We start from the raw sequence: 25,941 nt of genomic DNA, 5'->3' as shown, positions 1-25,941 counted from the left end.
TTTTGGAAAGTGATTCATTATTTATTGTCTCTGGGAGATTACACTTTAAGCAACACCTTTTATAAAATTACTTACCCAGGAAACATTATGTAGTGTGGTAATGTGTTTTATTAAACTCTTGTTAACAACCGCTATTAAGTTTATCATAGATTGCTTTCTGTTCAGAATCCATTCTCCTGTAATGTGCAGCAAATATACTCAATAGATCACTGTATGTTATTATGCACTTTAATTGGTGGTGTATCGCTTGTGTTTTCTTTCCAAAATTTTCTTGTTTTTACAAACAACATTAAACAACATTAGCTAGTATTTACATAAAAGGATTGTAGCTTGTCCTTGAAATAGTTTTAACAGAAACGGAGTTGTGAGACAAGGCCCCTTTCAAATGCAAACATTCAAGAGTCAAATTAAAAACAACACAGAACTGAAGGCCAAGCGTGTAATCAAAACCCTACCAGAATATACTATTTACAGAGAGAAAAGAAGAAAGAAGTGGCATCTGAAAGAACTAGATCCTCTATTGGACTAAGTCGTGCAGGTACTGTAATATTTGAAGAGGATGATAAAGAGAGCAGCCTGCTGTTTGCTTTACGTCTGAATGGTACGTTGTTCTAAAATCTGAGTGCTGTCATGTTGAAATGTATTAAGCCATTAAGAATTTGTAGCTTTTTCCTCTAAATGAGGCCTTCTATGCCCAGCTGGGGAGCCAAGACCTCAGCCACCGTCAAGAGACCTGACCACTTTCTTGTTACACAACAGATACTTCAAGAAATTAAACTGACATTAGGTCAAAATAATCGCTACATTTCTTAAAACATTTTAATTTTCATTTCATTTCATTCTTTAACACCTACTGTATGTTTGTGTGTGTGGGCTAACAATAAACCACTAGATAAAGGAACTTAATTTTAGGTGAGCATATGAACTTGTAAAATATACTAATAACTTTCTAAAACCACCTGTTCCAATTTATGAAGAAGAATATAAATAATCCATCCATTCATTCATTTTAAAGTGGCTTATTGCAGTAAAGACCTTCAAGGTCAATAAAATATTGAAATAAAAAAGCTAAGTATGTTATCGACAATATATCATATATGTTACAAAACTTTAGACTAGTGAATTATTAACACATAATATAGATGTGCAACTGTCAATTTACAGTTTAAAAAATATAACAAAGTGTACAAATGTTCAAAGGTTTTCTAGGCTGTACAATTCAGTTTGTATGCTCCTTTACTTCTAGACATTCATTCCTGATTCTCGTAATAACCATTCAATCCCATCAAGAAGTCCAATTAGTGTTTCAGCTTCAGTATCTTGAACCTGAAAAAATATATGAAAAAGTTATTTATTTATTTATTGTATAGAATAACTTTAAAGTATCATTATTGTAATAATTTAACATGCAGCAGAGAAAAAATCCTATTCATTTAATACAGTACGTTATTCACTTTGTGCTTTACTGGAGCTCCCTCACACCCACAAAGAAATGCGTTCTATTCCCCCCATATTCTCCCTATATGCACATTGGTTTCACCTGGTAATCATTTTTAAAAACATGGCTATTTTATTGCACATTCTAAACTAGCCTAGATGTCTGAATGCAGCTGTATAAGTAAAAGTGCTCTGTAGCACTCCTACATCCCATGTAGATTTGAATGCTGATTTCTGTCTACAACTCCCAGTACAAGCTCCACTTCTAAACAATTTTTTAAACAGAAACTCATGGTGAGAAAATTGATATAATTTAAGTCTAAAGTCATGATGTGAATAACAGAATAACAATACTGTACAGAAGTCCACTATTATGTACTGTATAAATGTACGGTATACTTAAGAGTTATGAAATAATACTTATCATTTTTGTAGTCAAAACAAAAACTTTAGAAAAGAATAACTATTGAACTTAATGTTAGGAGCCACCTATATTTTCCTGACTGCAGGAATAGTCAAATTGGATTATGTCTCAGATTTGAAGGCATACTTACCAACCAAGGAAATGAAAGTTTATTTAAATGTAATTGATGTGCCATGTAAATACTAGGAATTTTATTTACTCCTGCTCTTGAAATACAAGACAGAACCAGTAAAGGCCGGTTTGAAGTGGCATAAGGTTGACATAACATTGCCTGGATCTGCTCAAATTCATTTTCACGTTCATGACCTAGAATCCAACAAGAATAACAAGTTTGTCAAACACATTTTATAAATGAGAAAAACAAAAGTAGAAGGTGTTCCTTTTTGCTCAGTTATCTAACATGTCTGCAGCAGGAAGTAGTCAAAAGCTGTTCTGTCTTCTCTCTACATGTATATACTATAGAAGCTGAAAGAATGCTTTGCTTTATTACATTTTTTTAATCTAGCAATCATGCAAGTTGTGCAGCAGTTAAGTGACTTTCACAGTCATAATACATCAGGCAGGGTTTGTCCGTATATTTAGTTGTATCCACTTAATTATCTGTTCTTACATTCAAAAGGTTGTGGTAACAGACTAAATGGCACACTGTCTAGTAGAACTGCATTCATGGCATGCTGTAGTACTGCAGATTAGGTTTTCCCATTGCTGAAATACATTTTACTTTAATATAAGGTTATGGGAAATGAAACATAAATAAGGAATAAGGCAAATAAACATTGAAACAAGGAACCAGTCAGAAAAACACCAGAAGTATTTTTCAGTATGCACCAGGCCAAAGCACATTACTAAATCTTGGTTATAAACTGTTAGTGTGTAAACACTATACACTATTAATATGCAGAAGCATTAAAGGGGTTTTGTAATGACAACTAGAAACATAGTATGCATTACTAAAGTGAAACAAAAATACATATACCATTAAACAGTGCTTAATGAAGAAATAGCTCAAACTTTAAATGAAACTTTATTTCACACAAGCTCTCCTCGATTAAACTGCTCAAGCTCCTCAAAAAAACTTGTTAGTGTTTTCTTAGTTATCCATAGAATTTCTTAATCAAGCAAAAATAACATTTATCATTGTATTTTGTTTATATAATGCATTACAGGACAGCTTATGAAAGGCATAATTCTTCTGCATGCTGCCTCAATTAGGGAAGTACTACCTGTAAGTTAATTATCAAGATTTATTTATTTATTTATTTGCAAGGCAGCAATGTTTTAAATGACTGTATATATACTTTATATATATTACATACACACACATACACACTACAAGAATAGACTTTGGCTTCTTGCAACTATGAATTGGATTGAGCAGGTTTGAAAATATTATAATATGTTAGTACTATTTTAACTACCAGGGAGCAGCTGAGTATTTACATGATGTGACATCACCCAAGCACTAGCAACAGGAACACGAATACCATCTGTTCAAGTTAATTTTCCATTACAACCATGAACTCATTACTTGCACATTGAATTAAACCTATTTGTATCCTTACAGACACATCACGGTAATTTCTTGCCAATGTTAATTTTTCTAGCTTGTGTTAAGAGAGTGTGTCAGTAGCACATGTTCAATTTAAGACGGTGACAAAGTCGACTTTAAAAAATAAAAATAAAAGTTAAAGCCAACCCTTAGAAAAGATAGCAAGATTTTGGAAAAGATAACTCCTGTGCAATTCAGCTCCAACCACTAAACCAATTAACATACTAAGGATTAGACTTTGAACATAATAAGCCTAGCAAGTACATTTTTTGTCATTTCATTTGTTAACTATGCACAAACTTGTCACTGTTATAAAAGTATGAAAAGCAAAACCATATATCAACACTAACACAGGTAATAAAAAACTTAAAAATTATTGTGAAATTAATTTAAGATTTTTCTTACTTCTGTTTGACTCAGCATTGGCAACATAAATGAAACCATCTACCACATTGCAGACATTTTCCACAAGAGGGATAACTGTGTACCTCCTTGTACAGTTCTCTGTGGCTCTTTCATCACCCTGAAGGAAAGCTGGATTCTGAATATTGTTCTGTTCTGTTCGAGCACGCTCCCTTTCTTTCCTAATAAAGGGAAAAGTAAAATGACAGGAAGTAAGAGAAGCCCACATCAGAAAAAAACTGTTTGGTAAAAAAAGTTTATAAACATATTTGGAATAAAAATAGAAATAACTTCTTAAGGATGGTGCCTGAATTTTGGGAAAACTGGGATCCCCAGAATCCAACATTTTTCCCTAATGCACTGCTCTTGACAAACAGCTAATTCCTGGAAATGTCTTAAAATGACTATCAACTAAAGTTTTCTATTTCTACATTCTTATCTCCAATGAAGATCCACTCTTATCTACTCTACTATAATCTAATATATAACATTGTTTAAACTGTGGCACATTCTGCTCATTGTATTATGCTTGCTTTCTGAACAACTGCCTTGTTAAATGAATTTCTGGCTATGTAATGTAATAAATGAGATACAGTTTGCTTTTATTTAGTGGTACAAATTTCTTTAAAGAAGTGTTACGCAATATTCAAAACTGTGAAGACAAAATACATCTAGTCTGACTGATTAAAATGAATGATATAATACATACAGAAGCTTTGGTTATCATAATTAAATATAAATAATAAAAATAAGTGCTAGCAACACATTTTAAGTAATACATTATTTTTATGATATTTCCATTAAGATAATCTTTTAATAAATACTCACCTAACAGCAGAGTAGAGAGTGATTATATTAAGCTTTTGCTGGTTCTTAAACATGAAACTGATTCCTGAACCAATTCCTACAAAAAAGAACTAAATCACAATATATTCAAAACGCTGATTATAAAATTCCACATCACTAAGTGTAATTCCATTTCATGAACTACACAGAAAAGTTCAATAAGCAATTAAAGAAATTGGTTATAACTGTAATTGTCAATTTTAGAGCCCAATAATTATTGGCAACCTTGCTTAACATGAAAAATAAAAGCCATATGAAATGAACAACATACTTATCACAAGAGTGGAAAAACAATCTCTGATTAGAATGTAACTTTTTCCAAAACTGAAAGATTTAAAATGAATAAGATTTCTTTGTATCAATAACTTGGATTCAAAATTATTGGTACAAAGACAAGCATAAATTCTGGGAGCAATCTTGGACTATTCCTAATCCCTAGTACCAAAAAGATTAAATATATGGACTACTCTTTTAATTTATAAGAGGTTTGTTATTGTGCTTGGGATTACCACTTTCTTTTAGTCAGCCACTTCTTTGTTGACCTTAAGATTAATTTATTATCGACATAATGTGGAAGATCTGACCCACAAACAAGCTTTGTTTGTTTTTTGACAGAAGCAGCCAAGTTTTGTTACATAATATCTTTCCACTTAGTAGTTTTCACTATGCCTCTAATTTTAACAAGTGCATCGAGGTCAGTGTCAGCAAGACTGTGCTTCAGGATCAAAATCCACTTCTATATACTATAGTAGATATAATTATTTTTGTATGTAACTGCCTTCTAATGACAAAAATGTGGATTTTGTGAGTGCTCAAAGGCTGACCAAAACATCCAGTTCCAATAGCTTCTGGCAAACACCACTTCATTCTTCTTGCCAATAAGGACTTTATTCTACCAGCCCTTCCAAGGCACCTGGATGTATAATACCAACCAAGTGTTTTTATAAATGCTAGGATGGAATTCCAAAATACTACCAGGTGCTAGTTTTCTAAATATGATCCCTGGTGAGTCATCAACTGCTTGGGAACAAGTGGTTTTTATCTTCCAGATTATTATCTTAATACTGCTAACTGGTATTAAACATATACATTTTTTGTAACACTTGAACAATCATTTTTCCTTTTACATTTGTCATTAGTCTCTGAACACAGTGACGGATGTGGAAAAGATTTAAAATGCAGGTTCCTCTTTTTGATGCCCTGGTTAAAAAGTTAAAAAAACGTCAATGTTCCTTAGCACTGAGCAGTAAGTTGTTATTAAATGAAAATTTATTTCATTTAGATAGCATTTTGAATATTTGTATGTATCACTAAATTTAAACTAAAAACCTGTTTTTTATTTGTATAGTATATTTGTTAGGTCACAAAAATATATGTAAAGTCCTGTTTACCATTTATTTGTCTTTGAGGCAGGCCTGCAACTGGTAGCACTTCTGGAGAATACATCATCTTTGTCAGCAGAGAAACATCCAACTGCTCCAAACCTGGTCCAAACATAGCAAACCTGGGCTCTGTGTTTACCACCAGGGAATGTAAGAAAGATGTAACTGCACCATATACAGGTCTGTTAGGTTTTCCATACCTTCTGCACTCTGGGCAACTTTTTAAATATCTACAAAAATACACAAACATTACAATGTTACAAATTAGGTATTAAAATATAATTAAAATAGATTTTAAAAGCAAACACTGCTCTCCACAATTACAAATGTATCACAATACTGGTAAACATAGTTATGCTACAGTACAACCCATCATGCAGTAAAAGTATGCCTTGCTAATTTCACTGTGCAATCCAAAAAGACCTACTGACAAAGGCTTGAAGACATGCACAGCCTTTAGCTTCTGGTGTGAAGCCCCAATTTCAAACAGCTTTAACCCCAACAATCAGAAAGAACTGCAAACATACTTTTTTAAGAAAAATAATTAGTAACTATATAAGTTTAAAAATAACTGTAACTGCAAAGAGGTTAGTGCATTTAGCAACAACTACAAATTTCATGATTTCGTAAAATCTTTTCTCATTTTGTAGCATTATTTGTTTCCTTTATTATTTTAGACAGTTGTCAATAAATATCAGCTTTATTTCCATATATAACCTATATTTGTTGGTCAGCAGAATGACAGTGAAAACAGAAATACTGTATAATGAAAACAAAGATTGCCCAAGAAAAGCATGCCAGAAACTAAAATAACACTCTGTCCTGTCCTTTAGCTTTCACATCAACAAATAACTTGACACCATTGATCATGTTGCTCTCTATGACAGCTTAACACTTCACATTTCTCTGCTCAGGATGACTTGACTTTACTGTTCTAACTTCAGATGGAACTTGTTCACAACCAGAAATTTTTTGGACCTATTTATGGTTACTTCAGTGTCTTCAATTTTTTAAACTCAGCATGGAATGGTACTGTTCAACATTAAATTGAAAATAACCTTTAATACAGTCATGCTTATTCTTCACCCTGTTTGACCTACAATGGATCAGAATATTAAATACTTTTTTTTAAATCTGCAATATGGTGGGAGGACTAACAAACAGTGAAAAATGTGCTTAAAAACAATAGAGAACAAAAGTATTTCATTGTCTATTCTTTTAGTTTTAAGATTTTTTCATGTGTTTTAGCAGGGTGCAATCTCATGATGCAAAACCAATTCCAAAAATGACAGGCTGGGGAAGTGAGGCAACACTTAGTGCAATAGTAAAAAGTACATTTACTGAAGTAATTACATATTAGCTTTAGGAAGCATTTAGTGCACAATGATAAGAGGTATCATACAGTACAAGGATCTGTCTGCATTTTTAGCAGTATTCCTGATAAATTAGCCATCTTCAACCCTACTATTTCTTTAACCATTTTCTGGCAACTCACTCTGGCACACATTTACTTTCCCTACCTTTTAAAAAGATATCCTGGATGAGTCTGTGTTTCCTGCAAGCTGGCTACGATTTTAAAACTATTCCAACTAGTGCAATTTCAGCTTTTCTTATTATAACATTATACATGATGAACTGGCTATCTGACAGAGTATCTGCCAGAATTGTCAGATAACCAGTTCATATTTTCATATAATTACAGCAACACCTTCAAGTGTGGCCATCATGGTGGTACAGTGCTTAGCACTGCTACCTCACAGCTTCAGAGTTCATGGTTTGAATCTTAGACCACTTGCTGCCTGTGTGAATTTTTTATGATCTGCTTGTGCAAGACAGGAGATTTTCTCTAAAATTCTTATAGAAATAGGTGTTAGGATATTTGATTCTAAATTGACCAATGAGTGTGGGTGTGTGCAAGAGTAAAATGCAAACAACTGGCCCCCAGATACTCCAGTTTGTTTCATCATGCCAAGATGTGAAAATTACATTGAGTGAGTTGTGAGTATATAAGTGTGCTCCACCTCCATCCTATGCTGCTAGGATATACTTCAGCCCCCTACTATACTGGAAAAGGTCAGTCAGTCATTCTCCAACCCACTATATCCTAACACAGGGTCACGGGGGTCTGCTGGAGCCAATCCCAGCCAGCACAGGGCTGAAACCAATCCCGGGCAGGATGCCAACCCACCACAGGACACACATACACACCAAGCACACACACTAAGGACAATTGAGGATCGCCAATACACCTAACCTGCATGTCTTTGGATCGTGGGAGGAAACCGGAGCACCCGGAGGAAACCCACGCAGACACGGGGAGAACATGCAAACTCCACACAGGGAGGACCTGGGAAGCGAACCCGGGTCTCCTTACTGCGAGGCAGCTGTGCTGCCACTGTGCCGCCCTACTGGAAAAGTTGTCGTTAGAAAATAAAACAGTCACTACTTTACTGGAGTGAATATTTTTAAAAACTATAATTCACACATTTATTTTTAATTAATTTTTGTTTCAAAAAACATGATATATGTTAACATCTGTGGGCAATGTTTTATTCTCAAGAAATGTATTTCTCGGTATAAAACCACCTTCTAAATCATAACAGTTTATATAAGTTGGTACTAATGGAAAATTTGCAATCAGTATAACCCTTGATTAATATATACATTTCAGCAAATTACCTTTTTGAGTTTGTGTTTTTAGGTTAACATTGAATTATATAAAACCTACAATTCAGTGTTAATAGGGGGACCACAGCCTATGGTAGCATCATGGGGCCCAAGGCAGAGATCAGCTCTTGATAAGATACCAGTCTACTGCAATAACTAATCAAACTCACCAGCAGCCAACAGTGGACCAACTTAGAATTTTAGGATTATAGAACAAAAACTGGAGTACCAGGAGAAAACCCTACACATACACAGAGAGCATATGTAAACTCCACACAGTGAAAGACTTGTTCAGTATTCAAACCCAGACACTGGATCTGTAAAGAAAGCACTGACCAATCTGAAAATGGAAATTTAATAAATTCTGTGTATATGCCTACAAAATTTGTTACCAGCATATTCTCTTAAAAAGAAAAAAAAAATCTCTATCACGTACTTACTGTGACATGTAGTCATGGTTTGCATTTTCCAACAATTCAGATGAAGTTTTAGTTAATACTTCCAAGTCAGGTAGTGAATTATGATTAACAGATGACCATAAAGGAATGTCTCTTAAAAGGAAATATCGCCACAGTAAAGGATCATGAACAGTACTGTTCCAGTAATGGCTTGTACAGCTCAGACGACAAAGATCTTGAGGTGAAAGGAAAGACATTATATACAGGTGCAAGTCAATCTGAAACAAAATTCAGACAATGTTTGTTTATACAGCAACATTTTACATTCTCCTAAAAATTATATCTTGATGTATTGGTCACAATTGCTGCCACTAAATAGAATATACAAGCAGCATAATGGATATGAAACATGTAATCATGCTGGGTATCTCATATGATGTGCCTGACAAACACATTCATTTTAGAATATACTAGCTGTGCTACCCGTCTAAGTTGGATTGAAATCTAAGTAATCAATATAGACCTCACCTTTAACATCTGCAGTGCAACAGTGATTCTGTTATATGCTATTTGGTATAGGATTTGTAAAAGCATTGTTAATGTTTATGATGTACCATCTGTTGGAATTACAAATGCAATGTATTTTATTAATACAAACGTTTGTGATGCTCAACCTTTTGGAATGAGAAACATTGCAACCAGATGGACACAAAGACAGACATACAGACACATCCTTTTATTAAGGTGAATACGAAAATGTAAAACACTGTAAAATTTAGAAGTTTTTACAAATCTGGAGTTTAGTCATATGTTCTGTAAGATTAACAGAATTGTTTATTTTTAAGGGTATTTAATAATTTACATGAGTTTTTTTAAAATTAATAATAAATAACAGAAGAGTAAAAGATTTAAAAATTGATCAACGTGATGCTGTTGCCATCTGTATTTTAAACATTCTGCTGGAAAACAAGTTTTAATATTACAAAAACAACTTAAGGTGGAACAAATAATTGTGGCCCAGTGCTACTTATCTATTATGTAAATATTCTGATCAGATGCAATAACTTTAAGTGTAGTATGTACAGGATTAAAAGAAAATATAAAGACACAATTGTGTGGGAAAAGTTATCAGTTTTAAATATGTCTGCTAACATTGGACTCATACATTAAAAAAAATCCCAACTTAAAATTTTAAAAATTGATGCATAATACAAAATTCTTTTACGATAACTATACACATCACCTCCCTTACAAAAACAGTGAACTAGATACCTCAAGCATTTTTAATAACTGCTTGGTATATAAATTATATATATTAATGCTTCATATATTACAATGCATATGAAAAGTATTCACTGGTTGGAAGATTTCGTTTGGCATTTTTGACACTGATCAACAGAAAGAGACTCTTTAATGTTAAAGTAAAAACAAATCTCTGTAACGTGGTCTAAATTAATTACAAAATATAACGCAAAATAATTATTTGCATAAGTACAATACCTTTAATATGACTCATGTAAATCGTAATTGGTACAGCCAACTGATTTTAGAAAATTACACAAGTAGCCGAAAGAAGAAGAAGATTATTAAGTTAAGGGGTTTCATATGACTGTAGCCTAAATGCACCTTATTTGGATGGTGCTGCTTGTGAGGAGTTAGCATCATGACCTAACCTGAACATGAATGAAAAAAACAGAATACTCCAAGCAACTCTGTGAAAATCATCAGAACACACCACCACACACCACCCCTACTATGAACCATGGTGGTGGCAGCACTCAGAATGCTTCTGAGGGTAATGGTTAAAATAAATGCAGCAAAATACAGAGCTCCTGGAAGAAAACCTGATGCTATCTGAATGAAACATGGACCTGAGAAGTTCTGTTTTCCAGCAAGACAACGACTCTTTAAGTATAAAACCAAAACTGCACAGGGATGGCTTATAAACAACAATGTTAATATCCTGGAGTGGCTGAGTCACTGTCCAGACATCAATCCAATAGAGAATTTGTAGATGCACAAAAAAAAAGGTTATTCATTCACAAATCGCATGAAACCTGACAACAGCTTAAACAGTTCGCAAAAAACAGACTGTGAAGGATCCTAATCTGATGAAAATAATTCCCTTGAAGATGCCCCTTCTGATATTTCCAAGTCCTATAGATAAACTGTCATTTATATAACTATAACAGACACCATAGCTTTCAAAAATGGAAATCTGCTATGGTCTTGCCCCCACATCTGAAAGACTGAGCCTACTTAGTACTATGAATACAATCAAAACGGCTTCAAACTCCATCAGATATACCACTGACATAAAATCAACCTTTGAGCTCTGTATATCAACTTCTATAGAAAGTATGATTCTATAAATTTTTTTTTGGTCTCGTCCGTTGCGGGAGATGGATATCTGAGGCAGAGTTCCGTTAGCAGCGGTGTTATTTTTTCTCTTATTTCTTATTATCCCGAGGTATCGTGTATTTACCCAACCCGAGACAAGCGAGAAGACAAACGAGAAGCTGCGAGTGCAGCTGCAGTAGCTGCGGCAGGATAATAAAGACTTGGAGAAACGTGTATGCTGGAAAAAACTGAGGAGCACATTCAGGAAAATGCATCAAAGTTTGAGGAAAAACAGAGCACTTGGTGATCAGTTGAAAGACATTAAGCAAACATTTACGACTTGAATTGAAACAGCCGAACATCTGGCATCCACCGCCGATGGAAAAGCAACAGCTGCGAATTCTGAATGCAAAAAACTCGGAGACATTAAGGAATAATATTAGAATCAAAGGTCTATCTGACAATTGTGAAAGTCCAAACCCAGTGAAATTCGTAGCTGAACTATTCTCAAAAATAATTGGAGAGGACTTTAAATCAGACACCGAGATAGCAGCAGCTTACCACATACGGGGATCAAACACCTCTAAACCTAGGCCTTTTGTTGTGCACTTCGAGAAATTACAATCTAAATTTAATGTAATGTCACTTCTCAGACAGAAACAAGAGATTATATTTGAAAATAACCTCATTCATATTTTCACTAATTTCTCACCCTCAACAACTGCTAAACGGGCCGCTTTTTACAACATTAAACATCGCTTACAGGAAGCCAATATCAGATACAGCCTCTTGTATCCTGCCAAACTGAAAGTGGATATTCAAGGCAAACATTGCATCTTTACCACTACGGAGGAAGCAGATAAAGAGTTAAAAAAGCTGACCCCGACACTTTCCTGAAATACGCTTGTGAGTCACACCCTGTCATGGCATCTCAAAGAAGATATTACCAGCTGTCTGATCCACTTGCAATGATACTGATACCGTAATTATACATCCTTTTCTCTTCTCTGCCACTTTCTGTTTATTTTTTAATTACAATTATACGCATTTATGTATGTATGTGTGGAAGAAATTAAATTAGTAACTTTAGACTGTATTGGCAATAGATATCTCAATTTTAATCCTCATAAGCTGCTACTGGGAGGCTTGTTTTGTTTTGGACGTGCTTTATCTCTAGGTATGTCAGAGGACTGGGTCTTTGTGAAGTGGGGTCTAGCCTCACATGGGGAGGCAAAATGGGGGGGGTGGGGGGACTAGGGGGGGAGAGAAAGAGAGCAAGCTATCTCTAATCTATCCTTTTAATCCTTATAATTATAATTACCAACATAACAATAGACTGCATGGTAATAACCCCTGGTAAAATTGGAAATTAAGGTCAAAGCTGTCTCACTTTCAGTTAAGACTACAAAATGACATCAAAAATTCAGAATCAATGTCTCCAAGATGGGATAGTTAACTTTGTGAGCTGGAATGTTAAAGACCTGAATTACAAATTAAAGAGAAAGAAAGTATTCTCTCACCTAGAAGGTCTAAACGCTAAAACAGTATTTTTACAGGAGACCCACTTATTAAGCAAGGATCAGTTCCGGCTGCAAAAAGACTGGACTGGCCAAATGTTCCATTCCAGCTTTACAAAAAAAACTAGAGGTGTGGGAATTCTTATCCATAGAACAGTCTCATTTGTAGTATCAGATGTAGTATCTGATCCTGAAGTGAGATACATGATTGTCATGGGTAATTTATTTAATTGTAAAGTGATTTTGATAAATGTTTATGCACCCAATGTGGATGACAGGGACTTCATCCAAAATGTATTTGCATCCATTCCCAATGTGAAAACTCAGAAAATGATAAAGGGTGGGGACTTTAATTGTGTTTTAAATCCAGACCTAGATAGGTCTCCTGTCACAGGGGTGATGACATCTAACACTGCAAAGACAATTACACAGTTTGTAACTGAGCACACCTTATCAGACCCCTGAAGATTTCTAAACCCAAACTCAAGAACATACTGTATTCCTTCTGCTTACCAGTGCATCATTGCTACTCAAGAACTGATTATTTGTTTGTAGATAGCCATTTCTTGCCTACGATTAAATCTTGCAAGTATTACACTATTATTATTTCCGACCATGCCCCTCTGATCTTGCAGCTAAAATCATTATGCCCCACATACTCATCTTGCAGATGGCATCTTAACCCGTTTTTATTAGCAGACAAGAACTGTACAGAATTTATATCAAAACAAATCAGTTTTTTTCTAGAGACAAATACATCCTCAGAGGTCTCTGCAGGAATACTCTGGGAAACCCTGAAGGCCTTCTTAAGAGGACAAATTATCTCATATCTTTCCTACAGAAATAAATTGGAAACCAAGAAGGTATTAAAGCTAACCAGCGAAATTACTAGAATAGATCAAGAACAAATCAGGGGTCCAAGTGAGGCTCTTCATAGGAAAAGGCAGGCTCTGCATTCAGAACTCAACCACTTAACAACTAAAGAAACTGAACAACTCATTTTAAATCAAGACATCATTACTATGAACATGGAGAGAAAGCTAATAAGCTCTGAGCTCAACACATCCACAAGCAAGAAGTTCACAATGCACACACTTAGAGACTACTATAAATCCTTCTATTCCACTGAGTTTAAAGAAGACAACACACAATCTAATTAATTTCTGGATGCATTACAGATACCACAAATAGATACTTAGTGCAGAGGAACTGGATAAACTGTTGGCACTATCAGAATTACTAGATGCTATAAAGTCACTTCAGAGTGGGAAAGCAGCAGGCCCTGATGGCAACCCTGCCGAATTTTATAAGAAATTCTCCACTCAGCTAGCTCCCCTTTTACAGTCATATGAAAAAGTTTGGGAACCCCTCTCAGCCTGCATAATAATTTACTCTACTTTCAACAAAAAAAGATAACAGTGGTATGTCTTTCATTTCCTAGGAACATCTGAGTACTGGGGTGTTTTCCGAACAAAGATTTTTAGTGAAGCAGTATGTAGTTGTATGAAATTTAATCAAATGTGAAAAACTGCCTATGCAAAAATTTCGGTCCCCTTGTAATTTTGATTTGAATGCATGTAACTGCTCGATACTGATTACTTGCAACACCAAATTGGTTGGATTAGCTCTTTAAGCCTTGAACTTCATAGACAGGTGTGTCTAATCATGAGAAAAGGTATTTAAGGTGGTCAACTGTGAGTTGTGCTTCCCTTTGACTCTCCTCTGAAGAGTGACAGCATGGGATCCTCAAAGCAACTCTCAAAAGATCTGAAAACAAAGATTGTTCAGTCTCATGGTTTAGGGGAAAGCTACAAAAAGCTATCTCAGAGGTTTAAACTGTCAGTTTCAACTGTAAGGAATGGAATCAGGAAATGGAAGGCCACAGGCACAGTTGCTGTTAAACCCAGGTCTGGCAGGCCAAGAAAAATACAGGAGCGGCTTATGTGCAGGATTGTGAGAATGGTTACAGACAACCCGCAGATCACCTCCAAAGACCTGTAAGAACATCTTGCTGCAGATGATGTATCTGTACATTGTTCTACAATTCAGCGCAATTTGCACTAGGAACATCTGTATGGCAGGGTGATGAGAAAGAAGCCCTATCTGCACTCACACCATAAACAGAGTCGCTTGTTGTATGCAAATGCTCATTTAGACAAAGCCAGATTCATTTTGGAACAAAGTGCTTTGGACTGATGAGGCAAAAAATTAAGTTATTTGGTCATAACAAAAAGCACTTTGCATGGCGGAAGAAGAACACCACATTCCAAGAAAAACACCTGCTACCTACTGTCAAATTTGGTAGAGGTTCCATCATGCTGTGGGGTTGTGTGGCTAATTCAGGAACTGGGGCCCTTGGTAAAGTCGAGGGTCAGATGAATTCAACCCAATATTAACAAATTCTTCAGGATAATGTTCAAGCATCAGTCACAAAGTTGTTACGCAGGGGTTGGATATTCCAACAAGACAATGACCCATAACAAATGTTCAAAATCTACAAAGGCACTCATGCAGAGGGAGAAGTACAATGTTCTGGAATGGCCGTCACAGTCCCCTGACTTGAATATCATCGAAAATCTATGGGATGATTTGAAGCAGGCTGTCCATGCTCGGCAGCCATCAAATTTAACTGCACTGGAGAGATTTTGTATGGAAGAATGGTCAAAAATACCTCCATCCAGAATCCAGACACTCATCAAAGGCTATAGGAGGTGTCTAGAGGCTGTTATATTTGCAAAAGGAGGCTCAACTAAATATTGATGTAATATCTCTGTTGGGGTACCCAAATTTATGCACCCGTCTAATTCTGTTATGATGCATATTGCATACTTTCTGTTAATCCAATAAACATAATGTCACTGCTGAAATACTACTGTTTCCATAAGGTATGTCATATATTAAAAGGAAGTTGCTACTTCAGCTCAGCCAATGACAAAAAAAAATCCAAAGAATTAAGAGGTGTTCCCAAACTTTTTCATATGATTGTATTAGCAACATTCACAGAAGCTAGAGACAATAAAATTCTACCTCAAACTTTTCGCCAAGCATTGATCACCATCTTTCCTAAAGAAAATAAGGACTTATTACAATGTGCATCATACAGACCAATTTCACTTCTGAATAATGATGTTAAGATACTCTCCAAAGTCCTAGCTAGAAGGATGGAGAAAGTGCTGCCTTCGGTAATATCACAAGATCAAACTGGATTTATTAAAGGCCTACACTTAGCTTCCAATCTTCGACGCCTGTTTAATGTAATATATTCACCTGCAAAGTCAAACACCCCAGAGATATTATTATATTTGGATGCAGAAAAAGCATTTGATATGATTGAATGGAACTACCTTTTCACTACATTGGAGATATTTGGGTTTGGCCCGAACATTTGTGCATGGATCAAACTACTGTACATCAATCCAGAAGCTTCAGTTTTTATTAACAATATTAATTCAGACTACTTTAAACTAGAATGTGGTACCAGACAAGGATGCCCCTTGTCACCACTACTTTTTACAATCGCCATTGAGCCACTGGCAGTTCACTGTCGAAATGCTTATGAGATAAAGGGGATTATTAGAGAAGGACTTGAACAGAAAATTTCTCTATATGCAGATGATGTGGTACTGTATATATCAGACCCACAAAATACTGTGCCTGCAGTCCTAACAGCACTAACAGAATTTCAAAAGATTTCTGGTCTCAGAATTAATTTGAATAAAATTGTGCTCTTTCCAGTTAATTCTCAAGTACACAATATTAGATTGGACCCCTTCCCTTTTATTATTGCAGATCAGTTTAAATATCTAGGGGTAAACATCACAAGTAAACATAAAGCTCTTTATCAACAAAATTTCGCCGTCTGTATGGAAAAAATTAAGCAAGACTTGCATAGATGGTCAACCCTTCATCTCACTTTAGCTGGAAGAATTAACTTTGTTAAGATGAATATCTTTCCTAAGCTTCTCTTTTATTTCAAAACATTCCAATATTCATCAATAAATCGTTTCTTAAGAAATTAGATTTAACCATAACCTCATCTAATTGGAATTCAAAACATCCACGTATCCAAAGAGTGACCCTACAAAGACCTAAGGCAGAAGGTGGCATGGCTCTACCTTTCGATTTTATTACTGGGCAGCAAACATACAAACTATAAAAACCTGGACATGGACACAAATAGATGAACATACACAGGCTTGGTCCGCAATAGAAATAATAAAATCCTGCAGTACCTCTTTATATTCCTTGCTTTTTGCCCCAATAAATGCAAGTTATCGCCAATATACTAACAACCCAATTGTGCTTCACTCACTCAGTGTCTGGAAAACATATGGCATTAAATCACTTAGAGATCTGTACATAGACAATGTCTTTGCATCCTACGAACAATTACACTCCAAATTTAACTTTCCAGCAACACATTTCTTTCACTACCTTTAAATTAGAAACTTTGTTAAACAGAACCAGCCCAATTTTACTCATCTCCCACCTCCCTCTATGCTGGAAAAAATATTGCTCAGTTTCAAGGACTCAGACAGCATTTCTGCAATATATAAAACCATTTTACAGTCCCTCCCTTTCAAAGATTCAAGAGGACAGTGGGAAAAGGATCTCTCACTCAACATCTCAGAAAAGGAGTGGAAGGTAGCAATGCAGAGAATTCACTCGAGCTCCATATGCACTAAGCATACAATAATTCAACTCAAAATTATATATTGAGCACATCTGTCTCGTTTAAAATTGTCCAAAATGTTTCCAGGGCAAGATCCAACCTGTGAATGTTGCAATCAAGTTCCAGCCTCACTGGTTCACATGTTTTGGGCCTGCACCAAATTAACATCATTCTGGACCAAAATTTTTAAATACCTTTCAGACAGCCTTGGTGTCACAATCCCTCCTAACCCATTAACAGCTGTATTTAGTGTACTCCCAGATGGGCTTAAAGTGGAGAAGGACAAACAAACTGTAATTGCCTTTACTACACTATTGGCACGTAGACTTATCTTACTCAACTGGAAGAATCCTAACTCTCCTCTTTTAAGTCAGTGGGTAACTGATGTTATAAATTATTTGAAATTGGAAAAAAATCAAATTCTCACTTAGAGGATCTGTGCAGAACTTTTTCAAAACCTGACAGGATCTAATCAATAACATTTTAGAATAAGCTGTTAAAGCACTGAGGAAGCAGATTCTCTCCCCATTTCTTTTTCTTCTCCATTTATCTTTATTCACTTATTAATTCAACTATTTACTTATTTTTACTAGCATTAAATTTTATTCTTCTGGCCATGCTCTCTTTCTCAGTGGTGGGGGTCGATTTGTTTTCAATCCTATTTTTGTAAAATTGATCTATTTGTATGGAATGTTGTGTGATTTCAATAAAATAAATAAAAAAAAAAAAAAAAAAAGTATGATTCTTGAGACGCAATCTTAGAGGAGTGAGGGGTGTATGCTGTTAAGTACAAACATGCAGATGTGATCCTCCTAAAAGTCTACAATCTGCCGCTGATTCTTACTGAAATGTGAAGTTCTAAACGTGAGGCACAATAGCCTTTGCAGTACCTACACTGGTAGGGGAATATTCTCTGCCATAATGTCTCTTGGGGCATTCTGCATTCTCTCTTGTGTTATACACTTTGAAATTGGAGGCCAAGAGTATGTATGTGGGAGCGTAACAAGCTGGCAGCCATAAGGGAGACTTTGGATAGATGGGTTCAGCAACTGCACCTGTTCTACAGCCCATTCCCTTGTGACTGTTGATGAATGCATGGTATTTTTCAAAGGAAAATATTTCTTTCAACATTACAGTGCCCTCCATGTTTGGGAGAGACACATTTTTCCTTGACTTGCCCCTAAGGTCCACAGTTTAAACCTGTATATAAACAATTTAAATATAATTAAAGTGTACATTCTCACATTTCATTAAAGGGTAACTTTTATATGTATATATTGGTTTCACGGTTTAGAAACGACAGTCCTGTTTACACATAGATCCCCCATTTCAAGACACCATTATGTTTAGGACATAACAATGGGTGTATATTAAAGTAGTCATGTTTAGTATTTTGTATGGAATAGAGGAGAAAAAGAGAGTGCAGGCAGGGTGGAATGGGTGGAAAAGAGTGTCATGAGTAATTTGTGACAGATAGTTATCAGCAAGAGTGAAAAGGAAGGTCTACAGGACGGTAGTGAGACCAGCTATGTTATGTGGGTTGGAGACGGTGGCACTGACCAGAAAGCAGGAGACAGAACTGGAGGTGGCAAAGTTAAAGATGATAAGATTTGCATTGGGTGTAACGAAGATGGATAGGATTAGAAACGAGTACATTAGAGGGTCGGCTCAGGTGGGATGGTTGGGAGACAAAGTCAGAGAGACGAGATTGCGTTGGTTTGGACATGCGCAGAGATGACATGCTGGGTATATTGGGAAGAGGATGTTAAAGATAGAGCTGCCAGGGAAGAGGTAAAGAGGAAGGCCTAAGAGAAGGTTTATGGATGTGGTGCGAGAGGACATGCAGGTGATGGGTGTAACAGAGCAAGATGCAGAGAAGAGAAAGATATGGAAGAAGATGATCCGCTGTGGCAACCCCTAACAGGAGCAGCAGAAAGAAGAAAAAGAAGAGGAAGAAAAAGATGTTTAGTACTTTGTTGTATATCCCTTGAATGTAAGGACTGCCTGAAGTCTGAGATTCATATACATCAACAAGTGTGAGTATTGTCTCAGGTAATGCTCTGCCAGGCCTCTACTGCTGCCATTTTCAGTTCCTGCTTTTTTCTGTGGCTTGTACCTGCATGTTTTCTCTTCAGCACATGAAAAGCACACTAAATTGGATATAAATTGGGTGACTGACTTTATTATTCATGATTTTTTTAATTTTTAATTTTTTTAAAAACTCCTTTGTTGCTTTATTAATGTATCTAAGATCATTGTCTTGCTGTATGATAAAGCACAGTCTAATTAGTTTGGAGGAATTTGCTACAACCTGAGCAGATATTTCTAAACACTTCCTAACTGATTCTGTTATTGTCATTAGCAGTTAAATTATCATTGAAGATAAGTAGAGGCTATGTGTAAAAAGTGCTGTGACTATATACACGGTGAAACCAATATGTATAAAAATACCCTTTCATAAAATCTGAGAATTTGCACTTTCATTACATGCGAATAATTTAATTAGCAAGAAAACAGGTCTTTGTCCCAGAAATTAATGAGGATGCTCTACATCCCCAGAAAACGTGCAAGATATGACATACAAATATGGGCAGATGATACAAAATACAGTTATGCTAGAAAAAAAGGTTACTCTAACCAGGAATATCTCCAGCCACTACACCTGAAAAGAAACACAGCATGAGGGTTATCATGGATGTTATTGATCTGCTATGTGGTCATGACCTATGATGATTTTTCATATTCTACACTTTAGGGAAAAACATAATGAAAAGAAAGCCTACAATGTGAAAAAACAAGCAAAAGCTTCCAAAAGAGCTTGTTGAAATAAAAACTTGGATAAAGTCATTGCCATACTGGAAAAAAAGCCCACAAGGCCTTGGTCATTTAAAACACCGTTTTCAATACTTTAAGCCAGAAGAAAAGTTCTTGGAGCAGCTATGATATCACTTGACAAAGCCTTTATTTATACAGAGGTGGGACTGTTTTTCCAGACCATGACCTGTGGCATCCACTGTGAGGGGGGTTGAAAACCAGCTCAAAGCCTCCCTATATTCCAGCAGCAGCTAGATAGATAGATAGATAGATAGATAGATAGATAGATAGATAGATAGATAGATAGATAGATAGATAGATACTTTATTAATCCCAGGGGGAAATTCACATATTCCAGCAGCAAAAAATATTAAATTAAAGAGTAATAAAAAATGCAGGTAAAAAAAAAAAACAGACAATAACTTGAATAATGTTCAACGTTTACCCCCTCTGGTGGAATTGAAGAGTCGCATAGTTTGGGTAATAATATTATATTATATATAATATATATATATATAATATTATATTATTAATATTAATAGGTAATATGGAAATGACTCATAAACTCCATAACTTGTATGACAGGTCAAAATTATCACTATAAGTAAGTTGCACCCACAAAGTGTCTGTGCGTCTTTGGAACAAGTATTAAAACAAAATATGCAATGTGGATAACGGTATTTTCAATAGTTATTTTTTAAGAATCTGCTTTACAAAATTATCAACAGGATGTTTGTGATGCATTTGTACTTAACCTTTAAGACACCAATATAGCAAAATGTTATTTTGGTAAAAGTTGATATTCAGCAAAGTTGTGGTTGGCTTTTCTTGGAACCATGCACTTTAGGCATATAATGTACCATATCTTTAGGAAAAATTGGAAATGTACCAACTTTTGATCATCAGAATATTTTAATTGGGTATCTAAAGTTCCATCCATCCATCCATCCTCTTCCGCTTATCCGAGATCGGGTCGCAGGGGCAGCAACTTGAGCAGAGATGCCCAGACTTCCCTCTGCCCGGCCACTTCTTCTAGCTCTTCCGGGAGAATCCCAAGGCATTCCCAGGCCAGCTGAGAGACATAGTCCCTCCAGCGTGTCCTGGGTCTTCCCCGGGGCCTCCTCCCGGTTAGACGTGCCTGGAACACCTCAACAGGGAGGCATCCTGATCAGATGCCCGAGCCACCTCATCTGACTCCTCTCGATGCGGAGGAGCAGCGGCTCTACTCTGAGCCCCTCCCGGATGACTGAGCTTCTCACCCTATCTTTAAGGGAAAGCCCAGACACCCTGCGGAGGAAACTCATTTCAGCAGCTTGTATTCGTGATCTCGTTCTTTCGGTCACTACCCATAGCTCATGACCATAGGTGAGGGTAGGAACATAGATCGACCGGTAAATTGAGAGCTTTGCCTTGCGGCTCAGCTCCTTTTTCACCACGACAGACCGATGCAGAGCCCGCATCACTGCGGATGCCGCACTGATCCGCCTGTCGATATCCCACTCTATTCTTCCTTCACTCGTGAACAAGATCCAGAGATACTTGAACTCCTCCACTTGGGGCAGGATCTCACTCCCAACCCTGAGAGGGCATTCCACCCTTTTTCAGCTGAGGTCTCGGATTTGGGGGTGCTGATTCCCATCCCAGCCGCTTCACACTCAGCTGCGAACCGATCCAGAGAGAACTGAAGATCACGGCCTGATGAAGCAAACAGGACAACATCATCTGCAAAAAGCACTGACCCAATCCTGAGTCCACCAAACCAGACCCCCTCAACGTCCTGGCTGCACCTAGAAATTCTGTCCATAAAAGTTGTGAACAGAATCGGTGACAAAGGGCAGCCCTGGTGGAGTCCAACTCTCACTGGAAATGGGTTTGACTTACTGCCGGCAATGCGGACCAAGCTCTGACACCAATCATACAGGGACCGAACAGCCCTTATCAAGGTGTCCGGTACCCCATACTCTCGGAATACCCCCAACAGGATTCCCCGAGGGACACGGTCGAACGCCTTTTCCAAGTCCACAAAACACATGTAGACTGGTTGGGAAAATTCCCATGCACCCTCCATGACCCTACTAAGGGTGTAGAGCTGGTCCACTGTTCCACGACCAGGACGAAAACCACACTGTTCCTCCTGAATCCGAGGTTCGACGATCTGACGGACCCTCCTCTCCAGGACCCCCGAATAGACTTTTCCAGGGAGGCTGAGGAGTATGATCCCTCTGTAGTTGGAACACACCCTCCGGTCTCCCTTCTTAAAGAGGGGGACCACCACCCCAGTCTGCCAATCCAGAGGCACTGTCCCTGATGTCCATGCAATATTGCAGAGGCATGTCAACCAAGACAGTCCTACAACATCCAGAGCCTTGAGGAACTCCGGGCGTATCTCATCCACCCCCAGGGCCCTGCCACCAAGGAGTTTTTTGACCACCTCAGTGACCTCAGTCCCAGAGATGGGGGAGCCCACCTCCAAGTCCCCAGGCTCTGCTTCCTCATTGGAAGGCATGTTAGTGGGATTGAGGAGGTCTTCGAAGTACTCCCCCCACTGACCTACAATGTCCCGAGTCGAGATCAGCAATGCACCATCCCCACCATATACAGTGTTGACACTGCACTGCTTCCCCCTCCCGAGATGCCGGATGGTGGACCAGAATCTCCTCAAAGCCGTCCGAAAGTCGTTCTCCATGGCCTCTCCAAACTCCTCCCATGCCCGAGTTTTTGCCTCAGCAACCACCAAAGCCGCATTCCGCTTGGCCTGCCAGTACCTATCAGCTGCCTCCAGAGTCCCACAGGACAAAAAGGTTCTGTAGGACTCCTTCTTCAGCTTGATGGCATCCCTCACCGCCGGTGTCCACCAACGAGTTCGGGGATTGCCGCCACAACAGGCACCGACCACCTTACGGCCACAGCTCCGGTCAGCCGCCTCAACAATAGAGGCACGGAACATGGCCCATTCGGACTCAATGTCCCCCACCTCCCTCGGGATATGGTCGAAGTTCTGCCAGAGGTGGGAGTTGAAGCTACTTCTGACAGGGGACTCTGCCAGACATTCCCAGCAGACCCTCACAACACGTTTGGGCCTACCAGGCCTGACTGGCATCCTCCCCCACCATCGAAGCCTACTCACCACCAGGTGGTGATCAGTTGACAGCTCCGCCCCTCTCTTCACCCGAGTGTCCAAGACATGTGGCCACAAGTCTGACGACACAACCACAAAGTCGATCATCGAACTGAGGCCTAGGGTGTCCTGGTGCCAAGTGCACATATGAACACCCCTATGCTTGAACATGGTGTTTGTTATGGACAATCCGTGACGAGCACAGAAGTCCAATAACAAAACACAGCTCGGGTTCAGATCGGGGGGGCCATTCCTCCCAATCACGCCCTTCCAGGTCTCACTGTCATTGCCCACGTGAGCACTGAAGTCTCCCAGCAGAACGAGGGAGTCCCCAGAAGGTATGCCCTCTGGCACCCCCTCCAGGGACTCCAAAAAGGGTGGGTACTCCAAACTGCTGTTCGGCGAATACGCACAAACAACAGTTAGGACCATCCCCCCACCCGAAGGCGGAGGGAGGCTACCCTCTCGTCCACCGGGGTAAACCCCAATGAACAGGCTCCAAGTCGGGGGGCAATAAGTATGCCCACACCCGCTCGGCGCCTCTCACCGGGGGCAACTCCAGAGTGGTAGAGAGTCCAACCCTCTCAAGGAGATTGGTTCCAGAGTCCAAGCTGTGCGTCGAGGTGAGCCCGACTATATCTAGCCGGAACCTTCCGACCTCACGCACTAGCTCAGGCTCCTTCCCCTTCAGTGAGGTGACATTTCATGTCCCAAGAGCCAGTTTCTGTAGCCGAGGATCAGACAGCCAAGGTCCCCGCCTTCGGCCACCACCCAACTCACACTGCACCCGACCTCCTTGGCCCCTCCCATAGGTGGTGAGCCCATGGGAAGGGGGACACACATTACCTCTTCGGGCTGTGCCCGGCCGAGCCCCATGGGTGCAGGCCCGGCCACCAAGCACTCGCCATCGAGCCCCACCTCCAGGCCTGGCTCCAGAGGGGGGCCCCGGTGACCCACGCCCGGGCAAGGGAAAACGTCATCCAAAGGTTACATTCATCATTGGAGGTTTGTTGAACCGCTCTTTGTCTCATCCCTCACCTAGGACCAGTTTGCCTTGGGTGGCCCTACTAGGGGCATAAAGCCCCAGACAACAGAGCTCCTAGGATCATTGGGACACGCAAACCCCCTCCACTGCGATAAGGTGGCAGTTCAAGGAGGGGGTATCTAAAGTTACACAACAAAAAAAAAAAAAGATATCTGATCAACTTACACGTTTCTTCTCCCAGGAAAAAAACTTCTGTATATCGGTAAAGATGCTGGCATTGTAACCTTTTGCATTTTTATGTTTCATAATAACAGTTTTACCAATGGTCTCAGGCAGCTGACAACTTCGGCATATTCAACAAGGCATTGGGCATATAAGAGGCTTTTTCAAGCATTAAAGCCGTTATTCATTGGTTAAATCACAACATGGGAAGTACTGGCAATCTGGCCAAGTTCACTGCAAGGAAAGCTCTCCTAACCAAGCCAATCTGAAACACTTAAAACGATGCCAATAATTGTGCCATGGCAACATTTCAGTTTTTATAGTACTATTTCTATACATGCTCTTTTTTTGTTACTGTTCTATACCAAACAAATGAGTGTACATTGACCAAAACTGTTTAAATGCCTACTTTTTCCAGGAGATTGTCTACATGATATACATAAAAGGGTGACAATAATGTTGACCGAAACTGTGACTATTTCCACATATTTCAAACTTAAGTTAGCCAAAACTGAGAGTTCAGGTATCACGTAAGTATTTGTAAGAAATGTAAATCTTAACCAAAACATGAGATTGATATTTTGTAGTGATGGCCAACTCACTCTCGAGCAGACCAAAATATTCATTTCAAATGGGTATTTATAGTACTTACTGGTAATCTTTCCAAATGGCTTTCAGTAGCGGACGCCTCATCATTGGACCTTTTCATCAGATGATCACTCCGACTGACATTTCTGACACTTTGTAAGTATCTGTCTCTGAAACTCCTTAGGCTCTCTATGACGACGGACTCCCATCCACCCCGTTCATTTACTGCCATAAGTTTAATATTTTAGCAATTTTGCGAGAAAAAATAACTATTGCAAGAAAAGAGTGCAAAAGCACATATACTTTACTGCCACGAATGAATAGTATATGACTAGCAGTCTATACCAGTTAATGGTAGCTGAAGACCGACTGAACATCCGCAAGTACTTCCCCTGTAATTAGAAAATATTATGAACGTACGTAACTGTTGCAGCGCAACGAGTTCCACGTGTCCGCTTCCTTGACAGCAAAACACGGCAGCGTGGAGCATTGTGGGAGTGTTTGTAGTTTTCTTCCAACAAACTACCTGTCGTGCTACAGTCTTGTTTGAATAGTGGAGAAGGGTATTGCTGCAGACCGG

The 25,941-nt window shown here is 38.3% G+C and overlaps 1 protein-coding gene across 2 annotated transcripts; it reads right to left on the bottom strand.

The window, feature by feature from the left end:
• On the bottom strand, nt 1–25,898 carry fbxo4 (F-box protein 4). Of its 2 annotated transcripts, none has more exons than XM_028805521.2 (7): nt 25,426–25,898; nt 9,148–9,383; nt 6,050–6,270; nt 4,641–4,716; nt 3,816–3,994; nt 1,992–2,167; nt 1–1,326 (listed from the first exon to the last, which is right to left on the bottom strand). In XM_028805521.2, the coding sequence occupies exons 1-7, from the start codon at nt 25,591–25,593 to the stop codon at nt 1,243–1,245; spliced, it is 1,140 nt and encodes a 379-aa protein (XP_028661354.1). In that variant the 5' UTR covers nt 25,594–25,898; the 3' UTR covers nt 1–1,242. The 2 variants fall into 2 exon arrangements, with proteins under 2 accessions (XP_028661354.1, XP_028661355.1); XM_028805522.2 differs by having other exon boundaries at nt 9,148–9,340; nt 25,426–25,572.
• Between the last annotated feature and the right edge of the window lie 43 nt (nt 25,899–25,941).

This window comes from Erpetoichthys calabaricus, chromosome 7 (genome assembly GCF_900747795.2).
Source record: "Erpetoichthys calabaricus chromosome 7, fErpCal1.3, whole genome shotgun sequence".
NCBI lineage: Eukaryota > Metazoa > Chordata > Cladistia > Polypteriformes > Polypteridae > Erpetoichthys > Erpetoichthys calabaricus.
The sequence above is the reverse complement of the archived record's forward strand: the minus strand, read 5'-3'. Positions and strand labels throughout refer to the sequence as shown.

What these genes read in the sequence shown, in the direction of transcription:
- fbxo4 (XM_028805521.2), bottom strand. Translation starts at nt 25,593, where the DNA reads ATGGCAGTAAATGAACGGGGTGGATGGGAGTCCGTCGTCATAGAGAGC. An exon ending in ACTCTCTACTCTGCTGTTAG is followed by an intron (nt 3,995 to 4,640) that starts GTGAGTATTTAT and finishes TCCCTTTATTAG; the next exon opens with GAAAGAAAGGGAGCGTGCTC. An exon ending in CAATGCTGAGTCAAACAGAA is followed by an intron (nt 2,168 to 3,815) that starts GTAAGAAAAATC and finishes GTTGGATTCTAG; the next exon opens with GTCATGAACGTGAAAATGAA.